This window comes from Dromiciops gliroides, chromosome 4, assembly GCF_019393635.1.
Source record: "Dromiciops gliroides isolate mDroGli1 chromosome 4, mDroGli1.pri, whole genome shotgun sequence".
Classification (NCBI taxonomy): Eukaryota; Metazoa; Chordata; class Mammalia; order Microbiotheria; family Microbiotheriidae; genus Dromiciops; species Dromiciops gliroides.
Window position 1 is genome coordinate 249,492,468 of NC_057864.1, and position 20,145 is coordinate 249,512,612.

Here is a 20,145-nt window from a genome sequence, read left to right on the forward strand (position 1 = left end):
ACCCAAGAAGCCCCGAACCTGTCCAGATTCCTGCAGTAACTTCAATCAGACCAGACCAGACTCAGATTGACATCCATCTATCTACATCTAGAGACAGAGATATACACACATGTACATTTTCCATTAAATTAGCAGGTGCAGGGACTGTTCATGTCAGAATCCCAAAGTTGAAAAGAAGCCCATGGCTGCTCCAGGTCCATTTCAGGAATGACAGGTTAATAACTCTGCAATCCACTCGATTATTAACTACAGTGTTCAAAGACTGGCTTCTTCATTGTGTATTTTGTTGGACCTCCTCGAAGGCGGCTCCTTGTCAGTCCAGGTGCTGCAAGCAGCTACATAGGGGCCTCATCTCAAAGACATGCTTGATATTTTCCTATTCTATCCCATGCATAACTGTTCAGAAATAAGGGAGGGGAATTACTGCCTCAAAAGGGACTAGGAAAAAAATTACCATCTGAGCTTTTCAAAGAGATCTGGAACACCTATGATTCAGCAAATTGAGAATAACTAAAAGAAATAAAAATCATTTAGTTGCCAGGGCAATGTGTTCCATAAAAAATAAACACTCCCACCAAAAACCCATTTCCTAAAGGGTGCCTCCAGGTAATAAATGCCTAATGTATTCTCTTCCCAGTCTAGTGTTCATATGCCATTTTTGTATTCCAACACGGGTCTGTCTATTATTTCCTTCCGTTCCCTTTGCCTGGGTTAGATTAGAGAGGTAGGGTGTTAATGGTGGACTTGATGAAGATTGAAGACCCATTTTCTCCCCCTGGAGACCAGTCTGATTTGAACAAATTGAGGCAAGCGAAGCAGCCCCCTTTCTGTCCTTGGGAGAAAACCTGTTCTATTTCCTTATTTTCAGGCAGGCCTCCTCTCCTTTGGAAACAGCAGCAATAGGGAAAAAGTCATATAACAATTCCTGCCCAAGAAGGACAGGGACTTCCTAGTGTCATTTGGGCCCAAACCAAGTCACTGCATCCATCCAGTTGTCTTCATCTTTTATTGGGGTTGAACAGGCGATCGAGAAGTGGGTCCTGGGAGGGACTGGTTTGAACTGTTGCTGGAGGGTCGAAGTGGGTAAGGGACCAGCTGCTGCCCCCCAGGGCTTTCTTCTCCTCCTCCTCCTGCTGCTGCTGTTGCTGTTGCTGCTGCTGCTCCTGCTGCTGCTGCCCCTCCTGCTCCCACTGCGGCAGCTGCTCCACCTGCCCCTGCTGCCCCCACTGCTGTTGTTGTTGGGGGCGTGGTTTCCTCCTTGTTCTCCTCCTTGGGGGTGCTGCTCTGCTCTGGACATTCAAAGTGTACACAGTGGAATACCTGGATGGGAGGAGAAAAACGGAGAATCTAGTGAGTAGCCTCCAGACTGGGTCCTGTGGGATCCTGCAGGCTCGCGGCTTGCAGCAGACCCAGCACATTCCTAGGAGAGCTACAGGGAAATAAGGTTTGCAAGGAGTTATCAGGTGGTCTCTGATCCCCTTTAGATCCAAAATACTTTCAGTTAGTTGATCACACGGCACACAATTAGTTATTCTCAATAAGATTCCAGCATTTCTGGTCTCCTTTGCCTCATCCTCCCTTTCCTTTTGGTCTAAAATCCATGAGTCTCTTTTTCTAGGATTTTAGGCTTTTATAGCTTGAAGTTGGGACATTAAAATGAGAATACCACCCAACCCAAAACATCAGAGAACACATTTATCTCTAAATGGCCATATGACTACATCCCATTATCAACCTCTAATGCCCAAAGCAAAGGCATTAAGCCTGAGTACAAAGCTAGTGACATTCAATAACCTTAAATGCTGCCACATTTGAAAATACAACATGGGACAGCAAGCCTGTCTTGTGATTGGAGTCCAAGAGCACTGAAAGGAATATCAAATGGCCTCTGTCATTCACAATAAATCCCTTTGGTCTGAGGGCACTAGGACCAACCTGGGAGAAGTGAAGTCACTTTCCCCAAGGATTAGCCAAGCCAGCTCCTCTTCAGCCTTTGGACCAAACCCATGGGTGGAGCTTGCTGGCCTGTGTGCATCCAGCAGATGCCATTAATGAAAGTGGCTCCTGTGTCAGCACCCTCAGAGATGGAGGACAACTAAGCTGTGGGATCAGGTAGGTAGTAGCTGCCACCAATAGTCCTGATATGGGCAAAAGCCCATCTCCTATTCCCTCTTTACTTATTAGTAAAAACATGGAGAGCCAGGACATGTGGGTCAGTGTTTGAGGTGGCTCCATCACATTTCCATTACACAACTTGTTCTCTCTGGAAGAAAGGTGAGCAAGGGCTGAGTGAAACGGTGCAATTGCAGGGGTCTGGAGTACCGGGGTTAGCTTTCCATATGTGCGTCTCTGTGTTCCTGTGTTATTCCTATCCTGAAGAGATCCCCTGAATTGTGCTGTAAATTGCTCAAAAGCTTGGGCACAGAGACACTGAAGGGAGAACAGGTGGTGACTGTGAAATGACAATAAAGTCAGTGATGGCTTCATCCTCGACACACCTGTGACCCTTTCTCCTTTGGCCGTTATGTTCAGGGCAGAGGTTGCAGGACCTGGGCATGGTGGCCTGTTGGAAGGACGCTGTCTTAAGCTCTGGGTCTTAACCCCTGGTTCTGCTCCCTTTGTCATGTGGGGGTGAGTCATTCCCCTCTCAGGCCTCAGTTTCTTCATCTGTAAAAGGAAGAGGGCTGCACTGGATGATTGCTAAGGTCCCCTCCAACTCTGGGATTCTATGACTCTATGGACTGACTGAACTCCTACTCTGTTGCCCAAGCCTGGGGCAGACTCTGGGGATAAGTTTTGGGTTTCAAGGACCTTGTTTGGGAGATAAGACCAACATACATGAAACAACAACAAGAATACAGACAATCACCAGATATTAAACTGCATGGTACAGACGTGTTACTGGAACTCAGGGGACAGGGAGACCAATAAGGCTAGAGGAGCCAGGGAAGGCTTGCTTCTTGGAGGAGGGAGGCCTTGCCCTGGTCCTTGAAGGGCAGGGATGACGTGGACAAGAGAAAAGGGGCAATGAAGTGGTTTGCAGATTCAGCCGTTCCGTAGAGAAACTTGGAACTACGGATGCCCAAAGGACTATAAAACCATGGATGCCCTTTGAGAAAAGGGGCATCCCAGGGAGGGGCAAGCATGGAAGCTGAGTCAATGTGGTATGTCTGAGGGGCAATAGGGCAGCTGGTCTGAGTGACAGGGTGGGAGGCTACTGAGGTGACCCTGAAGGCTAAGCAGGAGAACTGAAACTTGACATCATAAGAAACAGGGAGAGGGTTGTTTTTTTTTTTTTTTGAGGTTAGTAACCTGACAAGAGATATTCTAGGAAGATTAATCTGCTAGCAATGTACAAAATTGATTGGAGGAGGAAGAAACTGTGGATGGGTCTAAGAGGCTGTTGTAGTAATCTAGGTGTAATGTGGTCCTGGCCTAGGATGCTAGACAGAGGAAAATGAAGTAGAAGGGGATGGATAACAGACATTTCAAAGGAAAAAATGAATGGGACTTGTTCACTAATCAGACATAGGAGATGAAGGAAAGAGATGAATCAAAGATGATTTCCAGGTTTTGAGCCTGGAGGCTTGGAGATCAACAGGTGGTGTGACTAGCACATGTTAAGTCTTTCCTTGGTGAGAAGCAAGCCCAGGCCACCTACAAACTTAGCTGAATACTTTGGCCTTTGATTTTCTTAGAATTTGTTTCTGAGGAAACCCAGCCCACCCACCCACACACTTTTACATTAGAATAAAGTTTAGGGGCGGGGAGCAGATAAATACATTATCAGATTATGTAATATATTTAAAATAGAAGTTCCTTTCTTTTCTTCCTACATCACTATCTCCCCCACATTTTGTTCTAACATATATTATTCTTTTAGAACTCAGAATTTCTAAATCTTATATAAAAGATCGACTGTGCAGAAGGGCTCTTCTAACTCAGGCTCTGTTTTAGTTTCTCCAGGCTCCGTTTTCATTTCCATAACCCTTGAGAGTTCATTTCTTTCTTTCCTTAATTACAGGTAATGATCTTATATACTGTCCTTCCTGACAATCTTTTTTCATAGAGCAGTTTTATTGCTGAAGCATTTGGGCTGTAGCTGTATTCAGTAGATTCATCTAACATTTATTAAGTACCTGCTGTGTGCCAGACAGTTGAGCTATAAAGAAAGACACGATGGAGTTCCTGCTCCAGAAGCTTATTAATTGGAGGAAGAGGAAGGGAGAGAATATTATATACACAATTAATAAAAGCCGGCGTGAAGGTAAAGAGCAGCAAAGAGATTGACCTTGGGGGAGTGGGGAGCCCAGCAGAGATCATCTGAATACAAAGAGTGCTCCCCTGTTTTTTTCTGAGTGATTGGGTTTGGTGGCCTCCTCCTTTCAGAAGCCATGCCTGAGCTGTCCATAATGATCAAAGACCTAGATATTAAGCCTTTTGTCTCTAGGATCCCATCCAGAATCAATGCTAGGCCCAATGAGGGGCTGAGGGCATACCCCAAGGGCACTCAGTCAGTCAACTAGTATTTATTAAGTGCCTGCTACTTGTCAGGCATTGGGTGAAGTGCTAGGGATAAATATAAGGAATGGCAAACAAACAAAAATCAGTCCCTGCTTTCGAGGGGCCCAAGATCCAACGTGGGAGTCAACATGAAAACAACTGTGTATGAACAAGCTAGATACAGGATAAATTGGAGACCATCCGCAGAGGGAAGGCATGCAAGGACATCAGGAAGAGTCTCATAGAAAATGGGATTTTAGCTGGGATTTGAAAGAAGCCAGGCAAGCCAACAGGTGGGGTAAGGAGGAAGAGTTCCAGGCACAGGGTGAAGCCCAGAGTCTGGACAGGGAGTATCTGGCTCAAAGAAGATCTGGGTCCCCTGTCCCTGGAATGCAAAGTATTTGAAGGGAGTAAGGTGGGAGAAGACACAGGAAGAGGTCAGGTTATGAAAGCCTTTGAAAGCCAAAGGATTTGATATCTGACCTCAGAAATAAAATGGAGCCTCTGGAGTTCATTGAATTGAGGGTTGGTGCAGTGAGGGAGAGTAGGATGTGCAATTCAACTGGACAACTGAGGGGAGGATGGATTGGAATGAGCAGCCTAACCGTGAGGCAGCTGCAATAGCCCAGGAATGAAGTGATGAGGGCCTGCACCGGGGGAACTGCAGTGTTAGAGGATATAAGGGGGCTTATATGAGAGATGTTACCAAGGTAGAAATGATAAGACTTGTCAGATAATGGGGGGGAGAGAGTGAGGAGCGGTGTATGACACTTAGTCTGTGAGCCTGGGTGACTGGGAAGATGATACACTGTGCTGTAATGGGAAAGTGAGGAGGGGGGGAGCATTGGTGGGAGAGAGGGTCCACAATGTGAGCAGCATATCTGCTAAAGACAGGGTTTCAAAATCAATCAATATTTATTAAATGCCTCCTTCTTGGAAGCACTGTGCTAAGTGCTGGGGATAGAAAGAGACAAAAGTCAGTCCCTGTGCTCAAGGAACTTAGACTCCAATGGGGGAGACAACTCAAAAACAAATATATACAAAGCAAGCTATTTACAGGATAGATAGGAAATAATGAACACTGGGAAGGCACTGGAATAAAGGCTTGGGAAAGGTTTCCTATGAAGATGGGATTTCAGATGAAACTTGAACCAAAGAAGCCTTCAAGCATTGGAGGCTGGAGTAATTTAGGCGGTGCCGTTATCAGAGATGAAGATCCCTGAGGAAAGGTGGTTGTATTTGATCTCTGCTCATTTCATCTCATGTAGGCTCCACATCAGTGCTGAAGCCGGGGCCAGGCAAGATACACTGCCACAATGCTAAACTAAGGTTCATCACTGCAATGAACATATTTCTTGTTAGTGAAGCTTTTTGTACTAGAACCATACATCCTTTCACTGACACTTAAGGGAAGATTTGGGCCTCATTTACAAAGGACTTGTAACCAGAAACCTTAACTCCAGACATCTCAGGCCCCTCCACTTCCTCTCCAGAATAATTTGCACAGCCTTGTATCTACTACATACCCTTCTGAGGCAGCTAGGTGGTGAAGTGGATAGATCACTGGCCCTAGAGTCAAGAGGACCTGAGTTCAAATTTTCCGAAGACACTTACTAGCTATGTGACCCATGGCAAGTAATTTAACCCCAACTGCCTTAAAACATCCAGGGCCATCTTGCCACTGCACCCAGATGGCTCTGGAGGAGAGAGTGAGGTTGGTGACCTTGCACAGTCTTCCCTCACTTCAATCCAATTCAGTGCAAGCCATGACATCACCCTATCATCTCGGTCCTCTTCAAGAACAATGGACAAACAGCAATACATCATTCTATATTTTTCTTGTGAATACAGTTTAATCTGTTTTCATTATAGATTTCTCTTTTCTCTCTCTCCCTTTCTTTTGTCCCACTTGTAGTCCTCCAGTTTATTTGTGTTAAGAATCCAGATAGAGCAATCTAGTACTTAACTCAGGTGTATGACTGGAGTCCCCTGTAATTTGGGGGGGGGTCACTTGGTACACACTGAATTAGCTTGCTTAGAGAGGCAGGGAAGGGTCTATGGGGCAATCCTGACTGCCCTCTAGAACCGAAAAGGGGAACAGAACCTTTATATCATAGCTTCTTAAACTGTGGGTTGAGACCCTACATGTAGGAGTCATGAAAAATCTGGCAGTAAATGTTTGATTTGTATACCTATTTTATATACCTATATAGCTGGGGTGGAGTAAAAATTTCTTGGGAGAAAAGGGGTCACAAGTGGAAAAAGTTTAAGAAGCCCCACTTTATATCACAACTGAATGTCTAAGCAGTCACTGATCCCTTTTTCTCAAGGAAACTAGAGAAAGTCAGTCGTGTCATTTACTTCAGTAAGTCCATGTGCGAGATGTTTTGAACTGTGTAGGCAGTGGCTACTCCATTCCTGAACTACCTCCTTAGCTGATGACTGGTTCCGTCTGCAAAGAGAGGAACCTGGTGTACCATGGCATTTCCTTCCTCCCACCCCTAAACTCATTACTTTGTCCACTTTCTTTTTTCTTTCTTTCTTTCTTTTTTCCTGTCCCCTCCTTGCTAAGTGGTCCAACCCAGGGCTTTCTATTCCCTTGGGAACCCTTGTGATCGAATTTCTTCTTTCCTGAACCTTCCTGAGTGTGCAACCCCCTTTTGGAAAGGAAGTGACCAAAGCTGAATGAGGCATACAGGGTGCAGATGCAGTATTGATTTATGCAAAGCCATTATCATAGTAGCTGCATTATTTTCTCTTCTCCTTTTCTGCAATCGTGTATCCCATTAGCCTGTTTGATTGCCACTGCACACAAAGCGGGCACCTTCACTGAACCATCTTCAATAGCCCCTGGATCTTTTCCCTGAGAGGAGCTGGCTAATTTAGAATGTAGTCGTGTGTATGAATCCAACACAGCTTTATTCACAACCCGTGCGTCCTTTTTTTGTGGCTGCTGCTTATTATCATTTTGTCTTTCCTCTCGGAGCCATAATTCTCACCCTGTTTTGGGTAGTCTGGTGTGTTATTTTCCTCCCGGTTCTTGGGAGTGATATATATTAACGTGTTAGCCCTTTCTCAGTGATCAGACTAATTCCTCCTCTGGCTACTTCCCGCTGCCTTTTATTAGAGGGATTCCTCAAACACTAATTGCTCATCAGACTTTCAGGTTTTGAAAAGCCAGAGCCACTGCCAATTTTCCCAAGTTAACAGAGGAGTTCTCTGCAAACTGTAGCAAGATTCAGGAAAATTTAATAAATGCTGATCAATGATTCTACCTTGTTTCCTTGTTTCCCCTAAGTAATTTTCACTGACTGCTTCCATGTCAACCAATACAAATAGGATTTCTCATCCCAGCTTTCAACTTACATTTATACTGTGACGTATCTTTATAAAATAGATGCCTACTTCTCACTGATACACTGATATCTACCCATAAGTCAGACACAAAGACATAGCTTCTAAATTATGTTACCCTTCAAACTCCCCATTTTTCTTTTGCTGTATGCTGTATGACACTACGAATCCACTCTATTCAATAAATATTAAATGAGGATGATGATGGTGGCAGGCAGCTCATCTTAAGTACTGAAATAGGAATACTTTATGGATTTTAGAAATGTTTTATCTCTGCACATTTAAAAATGCAGACCAAGTGATTTTTCCAAATATGACAAAAAATTCTACAAATCAACGTCTTATTTAAAAACATTGCAACAATTCATTGGGTGGGTGGGGGCGATGGAAGAGGGTTGGGAAGGATAATAAGAGTATTTCTCACTAAAACTGATTTCCAAGTTGGAAGTGATTTTTTCAGCCCTGCATCCACTCTATTTCAATAAATATTAACTGATGATGATGATAGGCAGTTCATCTTAGGTACTGAAATATGAATACTTTACGGATTTTAGAAATGTTTTTATCTCTGCACATTTAAAAATGCAGACCAAGTATTTCTCCAAATATGAAAAAAAATTATTTCTACAAATCAACGTTTTATATAAGTGCACTGCAACAATTCATTTAGGGGTGGGAAGCGTTAGTAAAGATAATAAAGAGTGTTTTTCATTAGGAACTATTTCCAAGTTGGAAGCAATTTTTTTTAGCCCTGTACCTTAAATGAACATTTGCTTTAGGTATGAAAGGACCAAAAAAAAAAAAAAAAGTTTCTGCCATGGTAGGACATGACAATGGCTTCAGATTCTGAATTCCATGGGCTGCTGGGGAGCCCAAAGCCATCGCTTCTTCTGAATCCCCCCAATATGACCTTTGTTTATATTGCTGCCACTTGGGAATGGGCGGCTTTGGCTAGTTTTGGCCCTGCCAGGGCCTATGGGCTGTTCTTTGCTCGTCTTCCTTACTCTCTCCCAACTCTTCTTTGCTGACTCTGAATTCTGCCTCCTCATTCAGTGCCCTGACTCTGGCTTGTGTCCTGGCTGTGCTTTCATCAACACTGTTAACTTAGATCTTCCATCTCCTGGGCTCCCCTCTGGAACCCGACTCTCCTGGACAAGTCTTGCCTTTGTGGACTACACATTCTTTGTTAGGCTGCTGCTGCCCTCTGCAGGCTTCGGGGAAACCTGCAGGTTCACAAAATTGCCCAGGTTCACCCTAAATGTTCCAAGGCCTCCACAGGGGTCAATGTTTATGTGGCTGTAAAGGCTCTTCACTTTGAAAGAATCTCAGGAGATGGAAGAGAACTGGGAAGGCATCAAGCCCAACTTCCTGCAACATGCAAGAATTCTCCCGACAATATCCAAGAACGGCAGTCATTCAGTCTATTGGGAATTCCCTGTTCTGAAGCAACTTATTTAATGAAGAAGACCAAAAACAGTCGCTAGTTTGGGGCTCTGGTTCTGCTCTCCTGAACTACTTAAACCTCAGGTCTCTTCCACTTCCTGGGGGCAAAAAACACCTACTCTGAATGCCTCCACTGCAACTCCTGTTCTAGTGTCAGTTTAACACAGAAATATGATTTCTTCCTCAAAAGTCACTAGTAACTTCCTAATTCTCAAATCTATAGAACAATACTCCTCATTTTCTTCGACCTACCTGTAGCACTTGATACTAATGACACTCATTTCTTTTGGGTATTGTCTCCTTCCTAGATTTAGAAGTACCCCATTTATCTAATGCATCTCCTCTTCTAACTGTTCCTTTTTCTGCCTCATTCACTGGCTCCTCATCTTTTCAAACCCTTAACATGTTTCCTTAAGATTCTGTCCTTTGCCATATTCTCTGGTTTCCTCTCTTTTTTCTCCACACCTTGGCAATCTTACTTACTCCCAATACTTCAATTATCATCTCTACACAGAGGATTCCCAAATGTCTGTTTCTGAACCTGGACCTTTCTTCTGAACGCCATCAATCAGTAAGCACTTATTTTGTGCCTACTGTGTGCCAGGCACTGTGCTAAGTATTGGGAGACAAAGGCAAAAGTGAAACCATCCCTGCCCTCAGTGAGCTTAGATTCTATCAGGGTAGATCTGCACATACATAAGTACACAAGCATATATCAAAATAAGTCCAAGCAGTTTCAGGAGGAAGGGCTCAGGCAGATGTGATGGGGGAGGAGGAACATATGGAAGCCAGGAAGGATTCTGAGAGGTAAAGGTGAGGAATAAATACACTCCAGGGTTTGAGGACAAGTGCAAAGATAGGAGATGGGGTGTCCTCTGTAAGGAGCAGCCAGAAGTGCTGAACCTAGAGGGCAGAGAGAGGACTAATGCAGAGGGAGGCTGGAAAAATAGGTTGGGAAGGCTTTCAGATGTCAGAGACGTTTATATTTGATCTTAGATGTCTTGAGTGAGATGGGGAGTGACCGCCGGACCTGCACGCAAGGAAGATTGCTTTGAGAGTTGTGAGGATAGCTTGGGGAGGGAGAGGCCTCGGCAACAGTGGAGGAGAGAGGTATCGAAGGTGGAGGTCATGGGAGAAGGAGAGGAATGCAAGAGATACTGTAAAGGTTAAAATGACAGGATCTAGCAATTGGTTAGATATGTGGAATGACACCAGTTCTGTGAAACTATGACACTGGAAGGATGGTGGTGCTCTTGGCAGAAATAGGAAAATTCATAAGAATGATGGATTTGGGGGGGGAAGGTAGAGACTTCTGTTTTGGACAAGTTCAACTGAAGATGTCCATAGAGCATCCAATCTGATATATCCAGTAGGGAGGTGGTAAAGCAAAACTGGACTTCAGATTGAGACTAGGGCTGGAAAAGAGCTGCTGTTATTGTTATTTAGAAACAACAACAACAAAACCCATGAGAGCTGATGAGATCACCAAACTAAGTAGTACACAGGGAGAAGAGAACAGGATCCAGGACAGTCTTTAAATATGCTCACAGGTAAGGTCAGAATGTGGATCCGATGAAGGAGTGTTTAGACAGGTGAAGAGGAAAAACAGGAGAGAGCAGTATCCTGGAAACCCAGAAGAGAAGAGTATCCGCAAGCAGAGGGTGACCAACAATGTCAAATGCTTTAGAGAGGTCAAGAAAGCTGGGGATAGGGAGATGGCCTTAAAGTCCGACAATTAAGAGGTCAGAGGAAACTTTCAAGAGAGCAGTTTTAGTTGAGAGATGAGGTTGGAATCCAGACCACATAGAACTGAAATGTGAGTAAGAGGAAAGGAAGTGAGGGCAATGGGTAATGTGGCAGTCAGAAAAGCTCATTCCATCTTGGGCGGCATTAAGAGGGTCACAGTCTCCATGAATGGGGAGGGGAGAGTCCCATTGTAGTTTGCTCTTGACAGAGCTCATCAGGAGTATCTGGGTACCAGTTTAAGAAGGACACTGACCAAAAGAGGTCAACCAAGATGGTCAAGGGTCTTTAGTTACTGGCACATGAGGACTGGTTGAAAGAAATGGTCATGTTCAGCCTAGAGAAGAGAGGCATCAGAAAGGCTAGGATAGCTGTCTGGAAGTATTGGAAAGGCCACCATGCAGAAGTAGTAGACTTGCTTTGTATTTTTAAAAAGATCAATTTTTTTTTTCAGTTCCAAATTTTCTCCTTTCCCCCACTCATTGGGAAGGCAATAAATACAAAACCTATTACAAATATGAAGTCATGCAAAACCAATTTCTAGATTAGTGATGTTCCAAGAAAAAAAAGCAAGAGCAAGAGCAAAAAATGTTTCAGTCTGCATTCTGAATCCATCAGTTCTCTATCTGCAGGTGGGTCCTTTGAAATCGTAGTGGGTCATTGTGTTTATTAGAATTATTTTATATGGGAATAGGTTTTTTTTAATTAGTGAGGCAATTGGGGTTAAGTGACTTGCCCAGGGTCACACAGCTAGTAAGTGTTAAGTGTTTGAGGCCGGATTTGAACTCAGGTCCTCCTGAATCCAGGGCCAGTGCTCTATCCACTGCACCACCTAGCTGCCCCTGGGAATATGTTTTGCATGACCCCACAGTATAACCTATGTCAAATTCTTACCTTCTCAATGGGTGGGGGGTGGGGGCAGGGGAGGAAGAGAAAGAATTTAGAACTCAAAATTTAAAAAAAAGAATGTTAAAATGTTTTTATATATAATTGGGAAAAATAAAATATTAAATTAAAGAATTATTAAGTCATTCACAGTTGATTATCTTTACATTATTGCTGTTATTGCATAAATTGTTCTCCTGATTCTGCTTACTTCAATTTGTATCACTTCAGTATAAATCTTCCTAGGTTTTTCCAAAAATATTCCCTTTGTTCAGAATTCCCCAGTTGATGAGCATCCCCTTAATCTCTAATTCTTTGCCCCACAAAAGAGGTACAATTAAACAGCTCTTTTGTATATAAGTTTGCTAGTAGTGGTATTGCTGGGTCAAAAGGTATGCACAATTTAGTAGCTTTGGGGGCACAGCTCCAAACTGCTTTTCAGAATAGTCAGACTAGCTCACAGCTCCATCAACAGTGCATGAGTGTACTTATTTCCCTTAAAACCCCTCTAGCATCTGTTATTTTCCTTTTCTGTCATCTTAGATGAGTGTAAGGTGGTGCCTCAGATTTGTTTTAATTTGCATTTCTCAAAGTATTAATGACTTTGAGCACTTTTTTCATGTGGCTATTGATAATTTTGAGTTCTTCCTCTGAAAACTGCCTTGTTCATATCTTTTGGCCATTTATCAATTGGGGAATAGATCTTATTCTTTATAAATCTGGCTCAGTTCCCTATATATTTTAGAAAAGATATCTTTATCAGAGAAACTTGTTGCAAAGTTGTTCCTACCCCCACCCCTACTCCCACCTCACTCTGGTTTCCTACTTATCTTCTAATTTTAGTGGCATTGGTTTTATTTGTATAAAAACTTTTTAAATTCATGTAACCAAAATTATCCCCTTTGCCCCCTGTGAACCTCTCTCTCTCTTGTCTGGCCATGAACTCTTTCTCTATACATATATCTGAAAGGTAATTTCTTCCATGCTCTACCAATTTGTTTATATCACCCTTTCTTTATATATTAATCACGTATCCATTTTGGCCTTATCTTGGTATATAGTGTGAGATGTTAGTCTGTGCCTAGTTTCTGCCAGACTACTTTCTAGTTTTCCTAACAGTTATTGTCAAATAGTGAGTCCTTGTCCATAGCTGGGATCTTTGGGTTTACTGAATACTAGGTTACTGTGTTCATTTGCTTCTGTATGTTGTGTACCTAATCTGTTCCATCGATCAAGCATTTATTTCTTACCTAGTACCAATTTTTTTTTTTTTTTTTTTTTTTAGTGAGGCAATTGGGGTTAAGTGACTTGCCTAGGGTCACACAGCTAGTAAGTGTTAAGTGTCTGAGGCCGGATTTGAACTCAGGTACTCCTGACTCCAGGGCCGGTGCTCCATCCACTGTGCCATCTAGCTGCCCCGTACCAAATTGTTTTGATGATTATTAGAACGTTGTAGTATTAGTTTGAGATCTGATCTTGCTGGACTGTCCTAATCTTTTCACTAATTCACTTGACATTTTTGATCTTTTGTCCATCCAGATGAATTTTGTTATAATTTTTTGTCTAGATTTATAAAGCAATTTTTTAATAGTTTGACAGGAATGGTATTAAATAAGTAAATTAATTTAGGTACTTTGTCATTTTTGTTATGTTAGCTCAGCCTACAAGCAATTAATATTTCTCTGTTATTTAGATTTATCTTTATTTGTATGAAATGTGTTCTGTAACTGTGTTCATATAAGTTCCTATGTGTATCCTGGCAAGTAGACTCCCCCAAATTTTGTACTTCTGTAGTTATTATAAATGGAATTTCTCTATCACTTCCTGCTGGGTTCCGTTGGTAACAGAAAGATTGATTTGTGAAGGTTTATTTTATATACTCTAACTTTGCTGAAGTTGTTAATTGTTTTGATTAGTTTTTTTTTTACTTGATTTTCTAGGGTTCTCTAAATAAAGCATCACAGCATCGGCAAAAAAGTGGTAGTTTTGTTTCCTCATTGCCTATGCTTACCACTTCAAATTCTTTTTCTTGTATTATTGCTATAGCCATATAGTTTTCTAGTACAATATTGAATAGTAATTGTGAGAGTGAACATGCTTGCTTCACCTCCAATCTTACTGGGGAGGCTTTTAGATTACCCCCATTATAGAAGATGCTTATTCTTGGGTTTAGAGAGAATACTTATCATTTTATGGAAAGTTCCAGTTAGTGTTTTTGTTTTGTTTTTAAAAGAGGAATGGAGGTTGTATTTTCCGAAAAGCTTTTTCTGCATTTACTTTGTATTTGAAGGATTTGAAGTAGTAGACTTGCTCTGTTTGGCTCCAAAGGGCAACCAGGATCAATGGGTGGAAGTTGCAAAGAGGCAAATTTCAGCTTGATATCATAAAAACTTAACAGTGGTTGCTGTCCAAAAGTACAATGAGCCTTAAGAGGAAGTGAGTTTTCTCTCCTTGAAAATCTTCTACTGAAGCCATTATTTATTTATTTATTTGGTTGGCTTGAACAAGATGGCCAATGAAGGACCTTCTAACTCTCAAAATCTGATTGTCTAGTTTAAGGAGATGATAGAGCCTAATGAATGCTTTTTAAGGGAGGGGGAAACTTGAGTGTATTTGTAGGTAGGGACATGATTAGAAAGAATGGGGCAGGGGGTGGGAAGATACCACACCCATATCTCGACATCTCTTTGAACCTTCAAATCAATCTGTTCACAACTGAGCTCATTATCTTTCCCCCCAAATGAAACTGCTCATTCAGACTTGGCTATTTTTGCCCACTGTCTCATGTTAAAAACCTTTCTGTTATCTCTTCTATTCCTTCCTCTCCCTCACTTATTACCCAACCTTATTCCTTCTACTTTCCATAATACCATCCATCCCCTTCTAAGTCTCACTGTTGCTTCTCTCCTAGAATGAATCCTTATTTTTTATCTTGTGGATGACTGCAACACTCTAACAAATATTTCTTCACCCTCTGCCTTCCTCCAATCTACCCTTTCCACTGATGTCAGACTAGTCTTTTGAAAGACCTAGTCTTATTACTCCTCTGCTCACATATATTCACTATATAATCAACAGTCCTCAACTGAGTGAAATTCAAACTACTTAGCCTGGCATCCAAGGACCTTCACTATGGCACCATTTTACCTTTCTAACACTCCATCTGAGGCAGCCGGGTGGTGCACTGGGATTACAGCCAGGAAGACCTGAGTTCAAATCCAGCCTCAGATACTTACTAGCTGTGTGAACCTAAGCAAGGTACTTAACTGCTGTCTGCCCTGGTTTCCTCAACTATAAAATGGAGATAATATTGATGAAGTATCTATAGCCCAGTGTCTAGCTTATAGCAGATGTTTAATCAATGCTTACTCCCTTTCCCTGTCTTATATTACCCTCTGTCCTCCCAAATATGCTTTCCTGTGTCTATGCCTCTGTTCATACTACTCCCTATTCCTGGATTGTTCTCTCTCTCTGTTTTTGCCTCAATTCTTATCCATCCTCTAAAGTCCAACTTAAATGTCACTTTATCCATGAACTTTTTCCTGATCTTACCTCTTCCTCTTCCACTCCTCCCACCCCCTAACTCCTTAGTTGCTCATGACATGTTCTACAAATCATTTTGTATCTCCTCTAATGCACCTGTGTATTACTAGAGTCATCTATCACCTCAATAAAATGTTGGAACTCCCCCTGAGCCTAGCACCATGCTTTGCACACAGTAGGTACTTAAAATATTTGCTAAGTTGAATTTCACATTTCTTGTGTCTAAAAATGCTTTTACTTTCACATCTGACCTCCCCACACAGTCTGGCAAGCTATGATGCATGATGCACTAGAATACCACTTCTGGAAAGGCCCTGGGAAAAGAGACTCCCATGTGTCATATGAGATGATGTTTCATTTGCACATCTGCTGCCTGAGTAGCAGTAAAAAAAATTACATGTTCAAGCTACTTTCATGCACACAATCCAGACTCATGTGCTAGGATTTTGGGAGCCTTGTCAGCCTTTTCTTGACTATTTTTTAAAACAGAAAAGAAAAAAGCAAACCAATATAAAAGATCTAATTTATTAGATTGTTGTGGCTGCCTGAGTCTTTTCCAGGAGACAAAAGTGGCTTAATTATTTCTACCATTTCCCCTGGACAGACAGCAAGAGAACCCAGTTGACATCCCCCACCAATCCCTTTGTACTGAACGTAAACTGCCTTGGACATTTCTTCACCTTAAGCACCAAGATTTTTCTGTGTATCTGGAGACTGGCTATTTGTATTTGCTCCATCTGGAACAGCTGCCTGCTACATGAGAGCACATACATTTCAAGCCTACCTCTTCTAACTTGTAAGGCTCAGCAACAAGACAGCATTTGAGTTTATCAGCATAAGCTAGACACTTCAATTTATCACACTGATCAGGACAGCTCCAGCGTATTTACCTGTAGCAGGTACTTTTCCCCAAGTTAGTCACTTGCTATGCAATTAACAGTCATGGCAATGCTCCAATGCCGTGTGGATACATTGCTGAGTATTTGAAATTGATGTGTAATCAATGTTGTGTCACTTTCCTCTCTTTTGTATCCATTCAAGTACTCATTTTCCAATAAAATCTTCCATAGCATATTGATGTTTAAGTATAAAGACGGCTGTAAAAATATCCTTTTTTGGGTAACAATATGACTTTGTATTCATTTTTTTTCACTGTGATCTTTTCTTTTCACAGTTTAGACAATGTAGCCTTGATGGCAGTGTCTTCAAAGACTTGGCCAAACCCAGTGGTGTTTCCCTTCTTCTTCTCAGTCCTCTCTTTATGTCACTGATATTATTGGTCACTCTCACCTCAATCAACCAGTCAATCAACAAGCATTTATTAAGTGCCTACTATGTGCCAGGCACAATGCTAGGCTCTGAGGATAAAAAGACAAAATAGGTTGGATTTCTGTTGCTCTCAAGGAGCTTACCTCCTATCAAGGGAGAGAACCTGTATACATATTGGGAAGAATATTGCAGGCATTGCCAGTGCAGAGGCACAAAGGCAGGAGGTAGAATGGTGTGTGTAAGGAAGGGAGGCATATATGGATATATGCGCCAAACTCTGTGCTAAGTGCAGAAGTGAGACAGCCCCTGCTCTCCAGGAACTCTTCATCTAATCCCCGGGGGCGACAACAAAGATGGAGGTGTCTGCTGAAAGCCTGCTGGAAAAGTCCCACGGTCCTTAGAGTGCATCAGCAAAGCAGGTGGCAAGGCCTCTTCTTTCGTGTCATTTCCACTGACAAGATGATTTCAATTTCTTGTGTTGAACCATCTGATAGCCTTTGTCACCAAGGCCTTTGGTGACAAGAACCTTCTTTCCTGTGTCTTCAGTGCCTGCAGGAGGGGCTGCTTCCCAGGCTGATGGCTGTGGGGGCTGGGATTACTCCATCTGGATCTGAGGGGAGATGATGGTCAGTGAGGGGAGGTGGGGGCACTGGGCTTGGCTGGCCTCTGCTGCCTCCTGTCTCTCACCCTCTTGGGGTGTCCTGCTGCTTCAGCTAGGCTGGTAGGCCTGCATTCTGTGTGTTCTTGGGTAGGAATGGTCGTCCCCTTCTCCACAGGAGTGATTTTTATGGAAGGTACCATGAGGGCTGGAAGCAGACCCAGTGATCCAGGGGTGTTGTCACTCCCAGGGCTTTTGGTGGCAGTTTAGCCCTTCACCTTTGATCTATCTTTTCTGCTGGTGGTGACTGAATGGGAAGATGGGTCCCTTCTCCACAATGATGGCTGTGGGGGATGGGTGGAAGGTAGGTCTGGTGGTTTGGGGGGCACTGCTCTTCCCAAGGTTCTTGGGCTCAGGGTCATAAAGCTTACTGGTTACTCACAGGAAATTATTTCAATGGCATTTTCAGTTCCAAGGAGAAATTCCTTTCAATGGAGCAAGCCAGGGATGAGGCCATGACAGAGGTGCTAGCTCCTCTACATGCTGGCTTCTTCTTAGTCTTTCTTTCCCCTCGGGGACCCAAAAAGAGCCAGTCAGAAAGCCAATCTGGCCGGACTGCAAAGTGCTTGAAGGGAAGTGATGTGTGACTGGTCTGGGAAGGGCTTGTAATGCCAAACACAGGAGTTTATATGTTATTGTGGAGGCACCAGGGAGCCACTAGAGCTTTCTGAGCAAGGGATGGACACTGCCAGACTGTGCTTAACAAGGTCACGTGGAGAGTGCTGTGGATTGATGGACTGGGGAGAGATCAGAGGAAGGGGAGCTAATTAGGAAGCCAATAAAAATCACAGTGAAAGGTGATGATGGTATGAACTAGGAAGGTGGCCATGGGAGTAGACAGAAGGGGAAAATGAGAGCAATGTTGTGGGAGGAGAAGAGATTCTAAATGGCAATTAAATGGATATGTAGATTGAGATGTTGAAGATGACTCTGGATGGATGGTGAAGTTAAAAAGATTAATGGATTTGAGGGGAAAGATAACAAGGACATGTTGAGATGGAGATGCTTGTGTAAAAGTCAGTTTGAAATGTTCAACAGGCAGTCTGGTACTGCAGGACAGTTGACATGGAGCTCAGGGGAGAGATGAGAGCTGGGCAGACAGATTTGGGAGTCATCTGTAAGAGAGGTGATGACACAGTTGATGAGGTCACCAAGAGTAACAGAGACTTGAGGTACACTAACATTTAGTGGTGCATTTACAGTTGATGGTCAAGCAAAAAGCAGCTAGCCAGGAAGAGAAGAGGAGAGGAGAGGAGAGGAGAACGACAAAAGGCCAGAAAGAAGAGGATACTAGGAGAAGCATTTAGCAATCCAAAATTCTGCAGAGATATCAAAAAGGAGAAAGACTGAGAAAAACTTATTGGCTTTGGCAAATAAGAGATTGCCTGTAACCTTGGAGAAAATGATTTGAATTGGATGATTTGGGAGGAGAGGAGGTAGAGAGGCGATGAAGGAGTCTGTCAAAAGGAGGATAATGGCTTGGAGGGATGGGCATTTCAGGATGCTGTACTCTTGTTTCTCTTCAGCACTTCACAGAATACTGGAATTTTTGAGTTTGAAAAAGGAACCTTAAGGCCACTGAATCCAGCCTCTTGATTTTAATACAGATATTTTCCAGAGCTCAATGCCTGGTTCCCCCTATTCTCATCATCAGTCCCTGTTACCCTCACTCCCTAGAGGAGCTTATGCAGTCTCATGGTTTCAATTATTATTGACATAGATCATGTTATCTTCCTCTCCATCTTCCTATGGCACTTATTACAGGGATCACAATACAACGGGTGCTTCCTTAATGATGCTAGCAATTCTAAACAACAATGTACGATCCTTCGAAACAGTGCCACAAAACAGGATAAAAGTGTAATCACAAGAGACAGTATGTGTAATCTGACACAGTAGTTTTCTATTTCTTAAAATATGAGATGGATGTATATTTTAAGCTAGTACCAAGGTTATCTAATTATTATTTTTAAAATTTTAGGTTTGTTTTTGGCACCCGCCTTCATCAGTACAGTTGTAGGACTTCAGTTATCTTGTTCTTTTGGTTTTATTTTGTTCACTCTACTTTATTTTATACTGGTCTTTTCCATATTTCTTTGAATTCTTCATATTTGTCCCTCAAGGAATAATAAAATGCCACTGCATTTTCCTACTGTAATTTGTCCAGTCATTCTTCAATCATTCAGCATATTGTTTCCATTTTTTTTCATTATAAGTAGCTATGATTTTTTTACAGAGATCAGTATTTTCTTGTTATTAGTATATTCTTGGGGTATAAACTGGAGACTAGGAATCCTGAGTCAGAGTATGAGCAATTTTATAACTTTTTTTTGTATGTATGACTTCTAAATAGAAACCTCCATTTTATACCCCTTTACCTTTCTCTAGGCCCATATATTCCACTCCTGGCAGAGGATATCTTCACTTGACTATCTTGACTATATTGAAAATAAGGCAGTTCTAAAACTGAACTTATTATCCTCATGCCTTCCAAACTCCTCCATTACTATCAACAGCCTTGCAGTCTTCTGCATATGTCAGGTTTCTCACTTTGGTATCTTCTCCAATTGCCTCTTCTCTGCTAGACAAATCTGGCAAGTGCTTTCCCCACTATATCTCTAGGGTCTTTCTTTCCTGTTTTGAATCTATAACCCTTGGTTCAGATCTTCATGTCTATGTATTTAGATGGATGCAAGTCTCATTCCTGGCTCCCTTCCTTTCCTCACATGAATTTCATTTTGTCCAGC

General features: G+C 42.4%; 1 protein-coding gene across 1 annotated transcript in view; it reads right to left on the reverse strand.

Annotated features, from left to right (window-relative positions):
* Positions 1-526: 526 nt before the first annotated feature.
* The window catches only part of BTBD9 (BTB domain containing 9), a 413,203-nt gene continuing 393,584 nt past the window's right edge, over positions 527-20,145 (reverse strand). Inside the window, 1 exon segment of the mRNA XM_044001629.1 lies at positions 527-1,320. Within this exon segment, the coding sequence (XP_043857564.1) occupies positions 1,006-1,320 (315 nt within the window). The 3' untranslated portion in view covers positions 527-1,005.